Source organism: Mus musculus, chromosome 11 (genome assembly GCF_000001635.26).
Source record: "Mus musculus strain C57BL/6J chromosome 11, GRCm38.p6 C57BL/6J".
In the NCBI taxonomy this organism is placed as follows: domain Eukaryota; kingdom Metazoa; phylum Chordata; class Mammalia; order Rodentia; family Muridae; genus Mus; species Mus musculus.
The window spans coordinates 54,463,530-54,482,158 of NC_000077.6; the positions used below are offsets into that span (position 1 = coordinate 54,463,530).

General features: G+C 37.3%; 1 protein-coding gene across 4 annotated transcripts in view; it reads left to right on the forward strand.

Moving 5' to 3' along the window:
* Positions 1-18,629, forward strand: part of Fnip1 (folliculin interacting protein 1) — an 80,135-nt gene that overhangs the window by 25,423 nt on the left and 36,083 nt on the right. For 2 of the 4 annotated variants that reach the window (XM_006532849.4, NM_173753.4), the window contains exons 2-5: positions 2,558-2,684; positions 12,103-12,237; positions 16,721-16,821; positions 17,081-17,155. In XM_006532849.4, the coding sequence (XP_006532912.1) occupies positions 2,558-2,684; positions 12,103-12,237; positions 16,721-16,821; positions 17,081-17,155 (438 nt within the window). Of the gene's footprint in view, positions 1-1,810; positions 1,895-2,557; positions 2,685-12,102; positions 12,238-16,720; positions 16,822-17,080; positions 17,156-18,629 lie in introns of all 4 variants that reach the window. The other 2 variants (XM_006532848.3, XM_006532847.4) reach the window with 2 other exon arrangements.

Sequence of the window (18,629 nt, forward strand, 5' to 3'; positions counted from 1 at the left end):
TCCCTTTGCTTTCTCACTTTTTAAGTCCTATACCTTAGTTCAGACAACCCACCTCATATATGCTTCTTGCTTTTCAGATAAAACAAAAATGACCACCTTCAAATAACTATTTTGTTCCTTCAACCATGTACATCTGTAGTAATTTTCCTTTGTAGGTCATTTTCCTTGACCTCATTAAATATATTATATAGTTCATTAGGAACTTTCCTGCTTAGAATGCTTTGTTGTGACTTTTCTGGAACATTGATTTGCCAGTTTCTCTAGCTACATTTAAGTTATTTTTCTATTCTTTCTCTTAATTTAGAAATGTAAACCTTAAAAATGTTTGTTTCCCCTTTATATATTCCTGCACATTTCATATCTGCATACCTTTGTCTTTTAAGAGAAAAGCCTCATAATCTTACCTGTTCTGGCTGCCTAGGTGACCATAGGTCTTAGTTCAAGATAATCCCAGTTTCTTCCTGACTACATAGATACACATACATACATACATACCTTTTAATTCCAAACCATGCCGTTTAAATGGTGAGTTAAATCACCCATGGTTCTTGGGTCATCATCTTTCACAGAGGATCTGCTTAGAATCCTAAATACTTGGTGCCCTTCTTCTTAGCCCTTTTTGTTCACTGTTACTTGACTATCCCCCCTATCCACTGATAACCCCACCAAATGGCTGAGTTGGTCTTTATAAAATTTAGCCTTTGTGTAACACTTGGTTCTGTGCACTGCTGCCTTCCTTGTCTTCCTTGACATTTGAAAGCAATGTACTGTGAGGTTTTCTTCCTCTCTGGTGGCCTGTCTGTACTGATCGTTATCCTCACTGTCTTTTTAGCACCTTGACCATTATGCCTCCGTTCTTCTCTTAGCTCAGAGTCTCACTATTTTCTAATTTAGGCTCCAGTATGCATAGTTTCTGCTGTATTCTTGCAGTTTTCTGCTCCATCTTCAGCGTTTTTCTTTTTCTCCCATTTGTTTGTCAAAATCCTTTACCCTGTCTCTGCCTGATTCAAAGTCAAACACCCTGAGAGCTTTCTAGAAAGAGCAAGGCAGTTTGTGGCCAATCATAGTCTCAATAATTGTCAGCTGTGTGTAGGCTTAGAGCATCGCTCAAAAGTCTTACTGTTCCTAATCAACACTTCTTCCCAGAGAACACCATGCTCCTTTTTACCCTCCTCTCTTCCCAGTCTAATGCAAGAGTTATTTTTATTCTTCACTTGGTACTTGCCAAAGGCTGAGAAGCCAGTTCTTGAGCTAATTCTTTAGTTTTCACTTCACTACTTCCTCAAAGGCCTGCAATTTCCTCTCTACCTCGAACTGCCTCAGAGTGTAAACACATCCACATATTTCCTCTTAGTAACAAAATACCCATCACTCTTGGCTTTCAATGCCTTTCCTTTCTTGACAGTTGACTTTTTCCCCCCTTCAGTTCTGTGAAATCTTACTCCTTAAAACTTTCCTCACTTTGATCACCAATGATGTTTCTGAAAGTGGTGAATGCTTTTTAGTTTCTGAGGTTATACTCCTTCCTTAGAACATTTCAGTCGGTTCCATGAAACCACTTCTTGATTTTCAACCTAAGTTGGTCTGTTCTCTATAGTTTTATAAGTACCTTCCTGTGTTATGCAAGTCAGTGTTGTCTTAAGGATAGATATCTGCTTGAGCTTGGTATGTAGGGTCACACTTCTATCAGTTTTCAACAGCAACATTATTCTTTTAAATTGTGACACTTAATGCACAAATAAAGGTCTGTAAAACAAATGCAGTATGTTTTTTTCCAAATATTTTTTGTGAACTGAAAAATGTACTTCAGCAATGTCTTGATGAGATGGAATTAGCCTCGATCCACCCAGCATGCCCCTTCCTGGTGTTCTTTGATGCATCCTTGTCCTTTGAGGTAAGCACTTTGCACACTTTAGGGCTGTCAGTGTCCTCCTCTTCCCTTCACTGTCTTGTCCACTTTTTCCACTTCCTTTCCTGAGTACATTGAGAGTAAGTAGCAGGCTGGGCAGTGACTAGAGAGTTGCTTGCAGCTTACTATTCTTTCTTTTTCTGCAATTTTAAATTCTTAGACTGAAACTTGCTAGGTTTTAACATTTATTTAAATGAAAATGCAGTAGCTTTTTGTGTGCCTGTTTTACTCATAATCTCTGTTTTGACCTATTGCAAACCTGTTTCTATTTTTGTACTTTTGTGTTGAAGAAAAAATAAAATGACTTAATCTTATGTCATCTCTCCATGAGACCAACATATTTTTATTAGTAATTTGTGCTTATATTTAACCTTTATATATGTTAGCCTTTTATATAAGTTGACTATCTTATATGTTGATAGTAGCTAATTGTTTTTTTAAATTGTACCCTTATTTTTAATTTAAAAATCAGACCTATATAATTATTTAAAGCCTTGACCCACATAGTAGCATTTTACATAAAGATTAGTTGTATATTCTTCTGTAATAATACAGCTTCTGGGTCTGTCAGATAAGATTTTGGTTATAAGAATATATGTGGCATATTTATTAAAATAACTCAAATGAATCCTTTTTTTTTTTCCCAAGTTGGCCCTTGCCAGAATTTGACCCAAGTCAGATTCGACTGATCGTATATCAAGACTGTGAAAGACGAGGGAGAAATGTATTGTTTGACTCCAGTGTTAAGAGAAAAAATGAGGACACATCAGTATCGGTGAGCATCATTGATCATTTGTTTGAAACTTAATCTTGCGTATTTTAATAATTCAAGAAAGGATTAGTATAATTTCAATATGGTAACTTTGTTAGTATAAAACATCTTTAGTCTGTTCTGAATTCAGAGTCCTAATTTCGAGATTTTTTTCTTTTTTATTTCCTTTTATTGAAAATAAACTTTTTTTTTCATATATCCTGGTTATGGTTTCCCATACTCTACTCCTTTCAGTTTGTCCCCACCGCCCTTCTCAACCAGATCCACCCTTTTTCTGCCTCTCATTATAAAAGAACAAGCTTCTAAGAGATAATTATGATACGATAAATTTATAATTTAAAGTAACACATTGGAATAGGACAAAACAAACGAACAGAAGGAAAAGAACCCAAGGAAAGGCACAAGAAACAGATATAGATGTGGAGATCCACTTGATCTCACACTTGGGCATCTCATAAAAAGAGTAAACTGGAAACACACACAAAGGACTTCTAGGGCTAAGAGGAGAAAAAGGAGAGAGATTATAGAATGTATAGAATATTATATATACATATATAATAAAGATAAAAAACCTTTGACATTATGAGACAGAGAACCTCCAAAGATGCCACTGAGGTCATTTTTCTCTTAGCTATCTATCCAATGCGGGGCATTTAGCCTATCGTTAAGCTGTTTGTTTCCCTAGTGAGACTCCTTTGGAGAAATCTAAATTTTCATTTGCAAGTGGTTATCAACTGGAGATAGTTTCTAGATTAGGGATGGGAACATGTGTCCACTTCTCCTTTCAGCTTTAGGACCCCATCTGGTGCATACCCATGGAGACCCTGTGTATGCTTTTTCAGTATTTGTGAGTTCCTGTGTGTGTTGACCCTGTTGATTTACAGTGCTTTGTTTTCTTGGTGTATTCCATCCTCTCTGGCTTTTTACATTTTTACATCTCCTCTTCTGCAGGGATCCCTGATCCCTGAGGGGAGGGCTTTGATGGGGACATCCATTCGTGGCTTAGTGTTCCAAGATCTCTTCCTCTCTATATTGTCTGGCTATCAGTCTCTATTTGTTCCCTTTTGCTGCAGGAAGAAGGTTTTCTTATGATGGCTGAGCAAGGCACCAATCTAATAGAGCAAAATGAGATTTGGAGTCAAATTTTGAATTACTGCATTCTTTCAGTAGAATAGTAGTATTTGGTTTTACTCTAGGTCTCTGGGCTGTCTAGTCTCAGGTTCTTGGTCACTCAAGCAGTGTTGGATATGGGTAGTATGAAAACTTACTATAGTAGAAGCTTCCTAAAATAAGTACATATATAATGGGGGAGACAGAGCTCCAACTGGATATCTCTTGTCACCAAATGAAGCTTCCAGTACTAGGAATAGGTTATATTCCATTGAGTTGTTGGCCAAAAGGGTCCCACGGGAACTCCCAAACAACCCAGGCTGTTGTCAGAACTATAGGTTGTTCTTCACAAACTGATGGCAAGGCCCCAGTGCTGAAGATAACACCTACACAACTCACTGAGCATGGAGAAGTAGAGCTGGTGCCTATATAGAGCCTTCACCCAATGTACTAGAATCTGATGTGTTTATAAAAAGAGAAAGAGAGAGGGAATATGTTCTATCGGAGGGGAGGGGGATGAGGTATGGGGAAGGGGATGTCTCAGCGGGCCCATGCCGAGGCATCCCTTCCCCCAGAGGGACCAGCCACACGACAGTATAGTATAGAATAGAGTTTATTCAGGGCATGGGGAGGGGAGCTAAGAAGGTAGTAGAGGCAAAGAGAGGGAAGGAGTAGAGAAACAGAGGCTGGTCACATGGAGAGAGGGGGAAGAGAATAGGGGAGGGGGGAAAGGGAAGAGCCCAAAGGGCAAGAGAGGAACTGAGAGCAAGGGAACAAGAGAGGGAGGAGGGGGCAAGTTGCCCCTTTTATAGTGGGCCAGGCCTACCTGGCTGTTGCTAGGTAACTGTGGGGTGGAGCATACCTGACTGTTACCAGATAACTGTGGAGGTGGAGTTTAGATAGAATGCTAACAGTGGCTTTGATAAGGGAAGGGAAGATATCCTAAATGCTACCAAAGAAGAAATGTAAACACCAACCCTAGTACAAACCCTTTGACCTATACTGATCCCTGTCTGAAGATAAGCTGGAGCGATGGTGGCACAAAGCTTGAGCGAGTAAAAAATTTCATTTAAGGTCCACTCCGTGGGTTGGTTTTTTTTTTTTGTTTTTTGTTTTCTTTAAGACAACTTGCATTATTTGTCATCAGTCTAGCCAGAAACTGTTTTGTTTCACATTTATATCCTTATATTAGTGATTCTCAATCTGTGTGTCACAACCCCTTTGGGGGTCAAATGCTCTTTCACAGGGGTCGCCTGAGATCTTCAGAAAACACAGGCATTTACATTACAATTCATAACAGTAGCAAAATTACAAGTATGAAGTAATGATAGTAATTTTATGGTTGGGGTGTCACCACAACATAAGGATCTGTACTAAAGGGTCACAGCATTAGGAAAGTTAAGCACTAGTGCCTTACATGATGATGGTGTTATACATGACCTAGGAACTACTGGGAGCCTTCAGAGAATCTGGTTAGACCTCTCATTGAGCAATCAGGGAAAGTGAGACTTAGAGAAGAGAAAAATTTATCTGATGGGATAAAGCAAATTAAGTCTATAATCCTGATAACATACTTTGTCCTATATTAAAGTGGAGGCAAGAACCTGTATCCATTCTGCAAATCTGTAACACTGTGTTTTGTACATTGTTACTAGTTTAGTAGCAATAAGATATTTACTTGGTTGGCAAGGAGAGCCTAGTGTTAGTTACTGCCATTAGATAGTAAGAGAAAAACAGTATGCCCTGGTCCTAGAATGGGTTTTGCCTTCTCTTTAGGTTGGCACTTTCTACCAGCATTCCAATAACCAACTGAAAACAATACTTTGGGGGAAGTTTTTCCTATCAGGTGGGTTTTGTTGTTTTTGTGTTTTTTAGAATTGGGTTCATTTGAGATTTTTGCCTTCTTGGGAAAAAAAAAAAAAACTTGAATAGGTCTGTCTTGGTCCATTGTCTTTTTTACAAGTGTCTTTAGCAACTACTATAGTAGCATTTAATAAGGTATTCATCTCTTTTTTAATTACTAACTTTTACAGTATTGCTTTTAATCATTAAGATTTTCAACCTCCTTGAGATTGTGCTTTGTTTAGATTGTTTTTCTCTTTTCTTACATTTCATCATCTGAAAAAGATTAAGTTACTTAAGAGTGTATAAAATACTAAGTAAGCACTTGGAGATTTTCTGTGCCCTCTCAGTTTCCATAGTTAGTCATCCTATTAGGGCAGGTAGATACTGAATAAATAAATATACACATAATTCTAAATTGTGAAAATACTGTGAAGAAAGCTTACTGAATACTTAATAAGCTGCCAACAGGAAAGAACCAAGTTTCCATCAAACTGAGTGACAGTCCTTTATGGAGGGCTTACTGAAAAAGTTTAAAATAAAAACTGAAATGGGAAGAAATAGCAGTTGAAAAGTCTGCAGGATGATGTGGGAGCTTGACCTGTGAACTGAACTGCCGATTTCCTGGCAGCGCAGATGGGATTTGCTCCAAAGTACCATTTCTAAACAGGTTCACTTCCCCTGTATCCTAATAACCTTTCTTTCTCACTACCTTTGGTGGGTGGTGGGCTAGAAGGGAGGTTAAAGCGTTTAAGAACTGTTAGTAAAAGGAGGCCTTTGAGAAATATAAAACTACCTGGGTGCTGTTCCCACTGATGAGATGCTTCTGCATTATGACCAAAGGACATTCCAGAGTCTGTAACTCCTAATACCATCCCTTCAGGGACTCATATTTTAACATTAATTTAGGAGAGATATAGTATTCATACTCCATGACCCTTCTCTGTATCTGTTCTTTGTCACTTCTTAGTGTCTACTAATGCCTCTCTCTGTTAGGCTATCCTTGGTGTCTGTTTTTAGTGTTCTATCTCCTCTTAGTTTCTTCTTTTGAGTGATCTTTCCATGAAGTATCTTTGTTTCTGTCTCTGAATGTTCCAGAGTAATCTGTCTGTTGGCCTTATTACAATGTTATACACTTAGTGCTCAACCTTTTTCTTCCCCTCAATAGCCTTGGTTATCTCCTTTCCACTACTACTGTATGGCTCTGGCTGTCCTAGAACTCACTCTGTAGACCATGCTGGCCTCAAACTAGGATCTACCTGTCTCTGTCTCCCAAGTGCTGGGGATAAAGGTGTGCACCAAACATCTGGCTTGAAAAGATACTTTTCTGAACAAAACTGACAGCATCACTGCTATATGGGCATAAGCACAATTTTTTGAAAAGTGGTTTGATGATACGTTTATTTAGCAAAACAATAGTAGTAGGTTCCTAGCTAGAGACAGAGCTACCAGGGCATGAGCTTTCAACCAGGTTATAGTACTAGCCATGAATTCACTTCTGTGGAACAGACCTCAAATCTAACCAGAAAGCAGTTGGTTATCCCTGTAATCTTTATGTCACTGTTGTACCAGTGAGTACATATTGCCCAGCAGGTCAGTATTGTAGCATTCAGGGTCCACTGCTGAGTAAGACCACTTCCTCCACAGAAGACTGCATAGCACCTTCTGCAATATGAAAACTAGCCATCAGGGAGGAAGTTTTCAGGTCAATTTTAAATTGATTTCTCTATGTCTTGCAACCAAAGTGTGTTATATCTTTAGTAATACAGTCTTACATCTAAGTATGGTTGGCAACCAAGAATAATGGCAATAGCTTTATTGTTTTGAAGACCACTAGGGCCTCTTTGACCAAACACTCAGGGTGGTGGCCCATGCCTGACACTGAAATTTTCATTTAATAAACCCTGTGTTAGCATTGTCCACCAATGTAAGACTTGTGTTCAGACACTTTCAAGTTTTTGTTTTGTTTTGTTTTGTTTTAGTTCTTTGAGAGTGTCATACAACATATTTGGATCATATTCATACTTTCTTCCCCAACTCTTCCCAGATCAACCCTTCTCCCTATGTACCCAACTTGGTATCACTTAAAAAATATTCTTCAATACCAATTTGTGCTGTCCAAAAATTTTTAAATGTGTGGTCTTCTACTGTGGCATGGTCAACTTGTTAGGGGCTGGGCTATACTCTTAGAGAAAGCTGTTTCTACCCTCACCCCCAGCCGCCGCTACTAATAGTTGCCAGTATCTCTACAGCTAGGGGTGGGATTGTGTGCCCAACTCCCCTCTCTATTCTGTGATTCATTCTGGCTTGGGCTTGCACAGGTTTTGTATGTGTTATTTTGACCACCGTGTGTCATATGTGCAGCTGCCCTTCTGTGTCTGTGTCTAGTTCATGTTTCCTTGTAGTCATCTGTACCTCTGGCTCCTTACCCTGTTCAACCTCTTTACTGCAATGATGTCTGAATCTTAGGGAGTGAAGTATATATGTTTCCTTAGAGCTAAACATTCTCTTACTCTCTGCATCTTGGTTAATTGTAGATCACTGTGCTAATTACTGTAACAAATAGAAGTTTCTCATGTAAGGGTTGAGAGATGTGTTGATATAATGATACATCATTAGGAGTAAGTTTAATAGTATGTTTATATAGCAGCATAATAGTAATTGGTTCTCCCTTGAGTCTATGACCTGTTGAGCTATAAGTTTTAGACTTGGTGATTATGCTAGGTATGGGTTTTATCTTGTGGAGTATGACTTAAATCTGACCGTAAAGTGGTTGGTTACTATCATGTTGATGCCACTATTGCACCAGCACACATGTCCTTGTAGACCAATTATTCTTGTGGTTTGCAGGGTTCATAGCTGAGATTGATGATTACTTTGCTCCTCTAGTAGCTTGCATAGCACTTTTTAGTACTGTGGAAGGTAGCTAATAGGACTAAAGCTGTCAGGTCTGTTCCAGCTTGGTATCACCATGTTCTATGATAAAATTGGATGCATTGTTTTCTGTAGGCTTAGATTTTTCAAAACCTACATTAATAAGGGTTCTGAAATGCTTTGGCCCCCTCCCCTTCCAGCCCACCATCCAAAGGGAGGGGGAAAAAGATGGTAAGTAGAACAAGGGAATGTGGACCTGTTTAAAAGTTGTTCTCTGGGACGATTCCAATCTCCATTTGTCAGTCCAGTTCAGTAGTGTCAGGATATCAACAGTCCAGTTCAAAAGTGTACCAAACATGAATCAGCAATGGTGGCATGATCCAGCAGAAACTGCCAGGCCTCTGCCAAATTGGCCTGAATCAGCAGGAGCGACCAGGACCAGACGGAATGCCAGGAGAGACCAATGAAGAGTTGCACAGCTAGCTATGCAAGTGCCCCATCACTGTCCATTGAGTCCCATTTACTCTATCCAAATATCACGTGTCCTCCCACAGGTCTTGCCTCAACAAAACATGTGAATCTGGATCACATGAAGCAACCAGAAACTTCTACTTCAGTTTTCAGCAGTAGGATCTTATGTAAAGTTCTAGAATATAATCAAGACCAGTGGCAATAGCCAGTAATGTTTGAAGACCTCTGGAACCTCACTGAAAACAACTCCAAAAGGACAAACCCATACCTGGCGATGGGTTTTTATATAAGCTTCTTCTGGTGTCTAGTTAGGGGCAGTGTTGCCTTGTTTAAGCATTTTTCTGTGTGTGTGTGTGTGTGTGTGTGTGTGTGTGTGTGTGTGTGTGTGTGTAAACTTCTACAATAGTAGGTTTCCACATGTCTTTTTTGAAAAGCCTTTAGTGTTCCTTATCCCTCCCCATACTCCCTCTTCTATCTTACCCTCCACTTCCTGACCCCAGTTTAACCCTTTCTGTTCTATTATTCACTTAAACATTTTATGCCATTGTGTTCTGTCTCCCCTTCCTTGACAGCCCTTTCCTGTGGTCCCTTAGCAATTTCCTGGCCTTTGTGGATATTCCAAATGAATATTCAAAGCTTAAATCTACAAATGAGAGACAAAAAAATGATGTTTTTTCTTTCTGAGTTACCTTACTCAGAATGATTTATTTCCAGCTCCAGCTATTTTTCTGGTCTATGTGTATGTGTGTGTCTGTGTGTATTTTAAACCCACAAATATAAATAAACCCACCAAATGTCTATAAAACTATGCTTATGTATCTACATGTATACACACACATGTACTTTCAAGCTCTGTCCATTTAGAGAATGTAGGGAGAATCCAATATAGTAAACATATCTAGCATCTAAGTGATTTTTTTCTAAGTTCTTTTATTCACCAAAATGAGTCAGATCTTCTTAGAGAAATCTGTGGACAGGGACAAGAAAATTTGGTAGGGGCAGCTTAAGATGGTTAAGATACAGTACAACATTTAAGTAGTTCGGTTGACTGACTGGTCTCTGACCTGCCTCTGCCTCCCAAGTCCTGGGATTAAAGGCATGTGCCACCCCTTCCTGGCTGTTTTTGTATTTTACTGGCAACATTCTGTTAGTAAGTAATAAGATTATTAAGATATAACCAAGGACTTGGGAGGCAGAGGCAGGCGGATTTCTAAGTTCGAGGCCAGCCTGGTATACAGAGTGAGTTCCAGGACAGCCAGGCGATACAGAGAACCCTGTCTCCAAAAAAAAAAAAAAAAAAAAAAACCAAAAAACAAAAAACAAGCAAACAAACAAAAAATATATAACCAAGGGCAGGTTTAGTTGATATCCATCAGAGGCCTGCTCTTTTCTGAAGGGAAATGGAGGATGAGTGGAACTGGGGGAGAGGGAAGTTGGGGGGGTTGAATTATGAAGAGTTGAAGGAGGGGAACTGCAGTCAGGATATAATTAATGTATGAGAGAATAAAAAATAAGATATGGGCAAGGATACCAATACTAAACAGCATTAAAAGAATTTAAATAAAATAATAAATATATAATAATAAAAATTAAAATATCTAATGAGGTCCTTGACTTCAATTATGTTTGCTACATCAAACATCAGTAAGTTTGTTAGTTCTCCAGACTATTATAATTAGAAATGTCACAAGTATCATTATGGTTTCTCTTCCCGTTCCACAGATTAAAAAACAGATTTAGAGACCTCAAACAACCTCTTCATAGGATTTGAACTTATCATATCTACTCAAAAGCTCTAAAGCCCTTTTCTCTTTTGCTTGAAACATTTGATTGCAGATGATGTGGAAGTTTCTCTTCCTTATTTTAAAGTGCCTTTGGTGATAATGCAACTATAAAATACTTACTCCAGAGATTTGCAGTTTTATTCTGATTGCTTCTTCTGGAAATCTGAGGTCTTGTACATGGTAGAATGAACATACTTGAAACTGATAAAGCATTGAAGTATTTTTTAGTGGTGTCACTAAGTGGACCATAACTTTGATAGTTGTGAACAACAATCAAAGGGTTCAGTGGGAATGGAGAAGAGAGGAAAAGGAATGAAGTCAAAGAAATGCGTCCTGGGGCTGGAAAGATGGGCCCAGAGTTGAAAGTGCTTGTTGCTTTTGCAGAGGACTAAGGTTTTGTTCCCAACACCTATGTAGCAGCTCACAAGCATCCTTAATTACAGATCCAGGGAATCTAACACCACCTTTTGGCTTCATGGGCATCAGGCACACATATCGTGTATAAGCATACATGTCAGCAAAACACAAATATATGTGAAAGTATACATCTTTTAAAAAAGTGAGCCTTTCATCTAGTTCTACCTGATAGCATAATTATCTAAATTTAAAATGTATTCTTTATCTGTTCTTCACATGAATACATTTAATTTTAGAAGATTCAACATGGGACTGGGTTTGTAGCCCAGTGGTAGAATGTGTGCCTATCATGCACACGCCCCTGTGCTCAGGCCCAGAGCTGCCTTTTCCATACACAAAAGATTAACAGATAGATGAATCTATAATAAAAATGTAAGTCTACTTTACATTTCTCCTTCCTCATAGACTACATGGTTAATTTTTTTTCATAACAGTAATGTTTGTTAACTTGTAACATGTTATTGTTATACTTAATTGAAATAGACATTTTAAACTTCCTTAGCTTTAATTTCTAATATAAGATAATGATTAAATAAAACTCATAAACCAAAGTCCCTTGACATTTGCAATAATTTATGAGTATAAAGAAGTTTTGAAAGTAAATAATTTGAAAATCACTATGGATTACTAAGTCACAATTAATGAATATTATTTTGGCCATATAATACAGAAAATCCCTGTTGTTTGATAATATTGGTGAGAAAAAATGCACTCCAAATAGTACTGGAGGTGCGGCGTTGGTGGTATAGTAGTGAGCATAGCTGCCTTCCAAATATTACTGGAGGAAATAGAGAAAAATAGCATATAAAAGTTGCATTATTTTTAATTATCTCATCGTTTTTTCAACTTTTTTATATTGCTTTTAAGTTTATATATACTAAAAGAATGTATTGGGTTATTAATGGAAGTATCCTGTGTTTTAGAAGCTCTGTAATGATGCTCAAGTCAAGGTCTTTGGGAAGTGCTGCCAGCTGAAGCCAGGAGGAGATAGTTCTTCCTCTTTGGATAGCTCTATCACTTTATCTTCTGATGGAAAAGACCAGTGTCCCAAATACCAGGTAAGATCACTGATTTATTCATTTACAAGTTATTTTCATCACTTTCCTAGGGATCAGTTTATAGTAGCAACTTGACTGTACCTCCCTGAAGCGTAATTGTAGCTGTAGAGATGGATACATTTACTAAACAAGTAAGTTTTAAGAATTTAAGAATAAGAAAATACAGAGGTTATGGTATTGGTGGCAGATATTTTCTCCATCTTTATATTTTATTGAATACCCAGAATATCTTATTTTTGTACCCCTTTATTAAATAATAAATCAACACAGTTTGCCCATTAATTAAAGTGTAATTATAAAGATAAAATGCATATCTTTGTTTTTTACAAGTAACTGGATTTAAAATTTTTTTTTAGGATGTAAGATTAAATTAATCAGTAGCTACATAGAAACTTGTATATAAGCTTACTACATGAAATAAGATCAATTCAGTTTCATACTAAGTTCATGTCAGCTGCTGTGAATTTATGTCATCTAAAGGTTATGAAAATCAGACAGACTTTGTATTTAGTAGTACTAAATAGACTCTTGGTCATTGTGTTTATAAGAGATGATGCTCTTGGATAGAAATTTAACTTTGTATGCCATCAGTAAGGCATAATGTAAAAGGATTCTGAAATGACTAAGATCTGCATGTTAGGAGGTAATTCTCAGTTACACTCTGCCTTCCTCTCGTTTTACCTTTACGTTAGGCATAACACCTTAACAAGTACCTGACAACAGTAATATGCCATATAGCTCCTATATAACAGAAAATTATGAGATATTTTCTAATTTGTTAAGTTGTACAAAGATTGTAGATAAAAAAGGTAGTTATTGATTATAATCTCATTTTGTATCAGAATCCCACAACGTACACTTTTTAAAAAACAAAAAACAAAAGCATTCAGTTATACTTGATAAATTAGATAAAATATGATCTCTAGGAATTTGAATATTATCTTTGAATTACTACCAGGAGTGAGTAGCTGGAATGAGTAGACCCTTTAAAGAAAGCATCTAAAAGACAGCAGTGATAGCAGCACTTTGTTAATTCTATGACCTCATTGTGGATTGTCTTACCTGAAAATATATAACAGTGTCTGATATTCACGTTAACCATTTGGTATATGTTATAGCAGACTGGTTTTTAAAATTAATTTATTTACTTACAACCCAAATGCTGCTACTCAACCTGGTCCAACCATCACAGGGTCCCTCCTCCCACCCCCTCACCTTGCCTCTGAGAAGGTGGACACCCCCCTGTGTATCCCCCTACTCTGACACATCAAGTCTCTGCAGGATTAGGCATATCCTCTCTTAGGCACATCTCCTGCATAATGTGCTGGGGCCTTTGTCCAGCCCTTCCTCTTTTTTTGGTGGCTTACTTTCTGAGAGCTCTCGGGGGTTCAGGTTAGTTGACACTATAGGGCAGACAATGAATTTTAATATCAAATTATATGATTTTTATTAGATTATCTCCATGGAATGCTTAATTGAACTATAAATGAGGATTAGTCACAGACTATGAATTGTTTTCCTTTCATAACCAGTCTGGAGTCATGTGATGCATGGGATTTTCTGACTTGAAGATGTATGTCCTCAGAAAAAGTCCAGAATTCCCTTATCTTTCAATTTCATTAGATATATAATGTGTTCTGTTGCCCCCCCCCAAAAATAGCAACTCCATTTCTTGTGATCTGCATTTGAATTTCATTGACCAATTCTTTAAAGTATATGTGAGTCAGTAGTTCTGAAAATTGCTACTCCAAAATTGCCACTCCTAGACCATCTTACATCAGTGAGTGAGAGTATGAAATAACATTCCTTTCAGTTGGGCACATTGATGTCTTAGAACAAACTGGGCTTCAGAAATTAAATAGAGAGGGCTGCTAACACAGCTTAGGGAATACAGGTACTTGCTGTTCAAGCTGAGTTCCCTTCCCAGGACCCACATAGTGGAAGGAGAGAATTGAGTCCCAAATGTTGTCCTGGGACTTCTACTTTTGTGCTATAGCATGATGTATCCACAAACAACCACACGTAAATAATAAATAATATTTTTAAGACAGGGTCTCACTATATAACCTCGGCTAGCTTGGAACTCTATGTAGACTATATAGTCTTCAGACTTAGAGAGATGGTCCACCCTACCTCCTGAGTGCTGGGAGTAAAGGCCTGCACCACCGGCTACATTTATTTTTAAATTGAGCAGAGAGTACTTTGTATTAGTAGTTAGTGATGTTTGCCATGGTGCATAAATACTAACAAAATGGATATTTGATTTTTTTAGTGATTTTATAATTCTGGTGGCAGCAATTAGGGTACAATATCAAGTTCTTTGAAGAAAAAAGACATTTCTAATATTTGAAGTAAATCTTTTCGTTGTCTCCTAAGTGCTGGGATCATCATACCTAGCTTAAGTCTTTTTCTTAACTAAACTTTTAGTATAGAATGCTTTGTTTGTTCTTGACTATAGATATGATGTTGTGCAGCAGATCTCAAGAGTTTATTTTCAGTTTCTTGACTGGAGCTTAATGCCCATTGATTAGTAATGTTTCATTTCACCTTTGCTAAGGTCCTGGGGACTATCAATTCTGTTCTTTGGCTCCATGAATTTGACTTTCTTAGATACCTCATAGAAGTGGAAGTGTATACAATACTTAACTTTCTATGATGACCTTGTTTCATTTAGTTTCATTTAGTTTGCTGCCCTTAAGAATCATCTGTGGAGGCCTGGAGAGATGCCTCAGTTGTTAAGAACACTTGCTGTTCTTCCAGAGGACCAGGGTTTAATTCGCAGCACTTAAATGTTGGCTTACAACTAACTATCTGTAACTCCAATCACATGGGATCTGATGCCCTCTTCTGGCTTCCAGTGGTATCACACATTTATGTGGTGCACAGATGTACATGCAGGCAAAAGATACTTAAAAATGATATAACTTTTAAAGTATATAAAAGATTTATTTATGATAATGCATACTCAAAAATGTTTCTCTCAGGCTGAAATATATTCCACTATATGTATACTATATGTATATATACTTCATTTTCTTTGTCATTTTTTTTTTTATAAACCACCTTGAGGTAGTTTTTATGCATGTTATGTAGAGTCTGGTTTTATTTTTTGCATATGAATATCCAGCCTTCCCAGCAGCATTTCTTAAAGAGACTTTCCTTAGTACTTATCTTGAAGATCAGTTGACTGTGTTGGTATGGATATATTTCTGGGTCTCTGGTCCCATTCCATTGATTTGTTTATCTTTCTGTTGGCCCCATACTGTTTTGTTTACTATAGATTTATATTATATTCTGAAATCTGTTTGTGTGATAACTTCAGCTTTATTGTTTTCTTTCAAGGATAATTTCACTATTTGTGATCTTTTTAAAATATTATTTTAGAATGTTTTTCTGTGTTTGTAAACAAGTATCATTAAATCTATAGATTACAAGTGACCTTTTTTAAAAAAAATCATGATAGTTATAAATTGCTCTATTTGTGTTTGCTTCTTTGCCATAATGGAAGTAGTAAAAACTATACTGTCTGCTCTACCCTTGTTACCTACTGGAGAAATGTTATATATATATATATATATATATATATATATATATATATATATATATATATGGGTAAGACATGATGCACATGTTGAGTTTGGATTAGCAAGATGGCTTAGCAGGTAAAGGCATTGGTCACCAGGCTTCACAGCCTAAATTCAATCCCTAGACCCACATGATGGAAAGGACCAACATGTGCAAGATATGACCCCCGCTCATGTGCACTATGCACATCCACTTTTGTACATGAGTAATTGTACAAAAAAGTTTATTTGAAGTTTTAATTATTTTTAGTACCAATATCCTATTAGTGACCTAAATACTCCTTAGTAATTGGTCTGACCTGTTGAAGTATGTTATTTTTTTAAAGACTTATTTACTTTTATTTTATGTGTGTGAGTGTTTTACCAAGATTTATGTATGAACTCTACACATATGCCTAGAAGGGAGATTTCCTGAAACTGAAGTGACAGGTTGTCATGAGCTTCCATGTGGGTTCTGGAAACCAAGCCCAGGTGTTCTGCAAGAGCAGCAAGTAGTATTAACTATTAAGTCTTCTCTCCAGCTCTGAAGTCTGGGACTTTTATGTAATCAAATTCTGTGCAACTCCTTCTTTCCCTCCCTCCTTCCCTCTCTTCCTTCCTTAAATGAGTCAGAATCTTCCCAAGTATCCAACTTGAGTTCAAACTTGAGATATTCCTGCCTTAGTCTTCTCACTGTTAGGATTATACATACTACCATACCTACCAATGCACTTTTAAAAATGAGTAAAATTTCTGTTTAATGATACTGTTGAGTTTAATTTAGGAAATTACATGATGAAGAACAAATTACGGAACAGTTTGTATAATGTAGAATTAAAGTTATAAAGACAATTAATATTAGAAATCATTATAAGGCTTTTAATTATTTTGTTTCATTTTTTATTTTAAATTTTATTCAGGGTTCTCGGTGTTCTTCTGATGCCAATATGCTTGGAGAGATGATGTTTGGCTCAGTAGCAATGAGCTACAAAGGATCCACCTTAAAAATTCATCAGATCCGGTGAGGGGGTTCAGTTTTTCTTATGTTGTACTCATTGTAGAAGGCCAGGTTTTTTGGAAATGAGATGATTTCTTAGTTCTTTACTCAGACTGAGCTTGTCAGATCCCAGCTTATGATGTCCATAGTCTTAGTACTTCTGTATCTCAGCCATTGTGATGTTGTCATGAAATCTCTGCAACTTACATTTTTTTAACTTACAATAAGTTAAAAGTCATGTATTTAGTTTAAATCTCTTCTGTCATTCTGTGTTCTTTCATAGCTCGCCTCCACAGCTTATGCTTAGCAAAGTTTTCACCGCACGGACTGGCAGTAGTATCTGTGGGAGTCTCAATACGTAAGTGCTTGTGGATGCAGGGGGATTGATATTTAAGGTACACAAAGATAAATATTAAAGATCTTTTTAAATTATAGCACAATTTCAACTCTATATCTTGCTCAAGTTTGAAAGTTTATGGAGTCCAGATTACACACCCTTTCTGAATATGACTGGATATATAGATGTGATTTCTTTTTCTGTAGTTTTCCAGAAGGTTTGTTAGAAGCAAAATGTTGAGCACATCTCCATCCTAGATGGCATGCTGCTTTTCAGTCTTACTCTTCTGAGCTGATCACCATTCACACCTTTACATTCTTCAGTGTGCAGAGCCCCACAGACTCGAATGGCCTTGGGTAGCCATGTCACTGTTAAATCAAAGTCATCCCCCCCCACACACACACACACACTACACATATAGAATAGCTGTGGGGAGATTATAAGCTGTTCTCGCTTAGACTAGAACAGTGACATAGAAACAAGGTTGGGCCTCCTAAGGCTAACAGACTATGTAGCAGAACCCTAGTTCTGCACCAGTAAACAAAGTGCTGAGTTAGGGCCATGGTTAGGTTAGTGGGGTCCACAGGTGCCAAGTCAGAGCACTGACTAGCTTGAATCCTGGAGGAATCCAAAGTCTAAGTGCGTGAGGAAGCAGCAGGGAACCTACCTGCTCTAGAGAAATTCTTTTGAGCCTTTGAAAGACTTCTGTTTTGAGAGGCTCTAATAAAGGTTTCTACTATCTGTAGCTTAATTTTACCTTTCTTTTAGGAAGGAAGGAAAAGGTAGATTTTTAAAAGAATATTGGGAATACTTTAAAAATTTTTGCCAAACTTTTTAAATTTAATACTGTAGTAGAAATGAAATAGTCCTCCTTTTTTCCCCTAAATTTTCTAAATTCCTAAAGTTTATGGAAAGCACAGTAATTTTACTTTTGCTCTTCTTAAAGAGAATAAAAGAAGTAATATACACCATTTTTAATGTGTGATGATTTGATTGCTGTTCCTGCTGCTCTCCTTCCCGTTTTCTGTTCCCTTCCTCACCCGCAAGTCTTCTTTGACCATTTCCAACCCCAAATGTTAACACAATAATTTTAGTCCAAAATATGAGGGAAACCTTGTCTGTTCTGTATGTCAGTGTCAGCAATTTATTTCTAAAAGAGCCACATTTTTACTTTTCCATGTGTGAGCTGTATAGTATGCTGTAGTTTCCTACTGCTGACCTTACAGCAGTAAAGCAGCAACACACAAATGAGTAAGCATGAGCTTTCCTCCTGTCAAACTTCGCTTATAAAACGTACATCAGAGGGGCTGGTGAGATGGCTCAGTGGGTAAGAGCACCCGACTGCTCTTCCGAAGGTCCAGAGTTCAAATCCCAGCAACCACATGGTGGCTCACAACCATCCGTAACAAGATCTGACTCCCTCTTCTGGTGTGTCTGAAGACAGCTACAGTGTACTTACATAAAATAATAAATAAATCTTTAAAAAAAAAAAAAA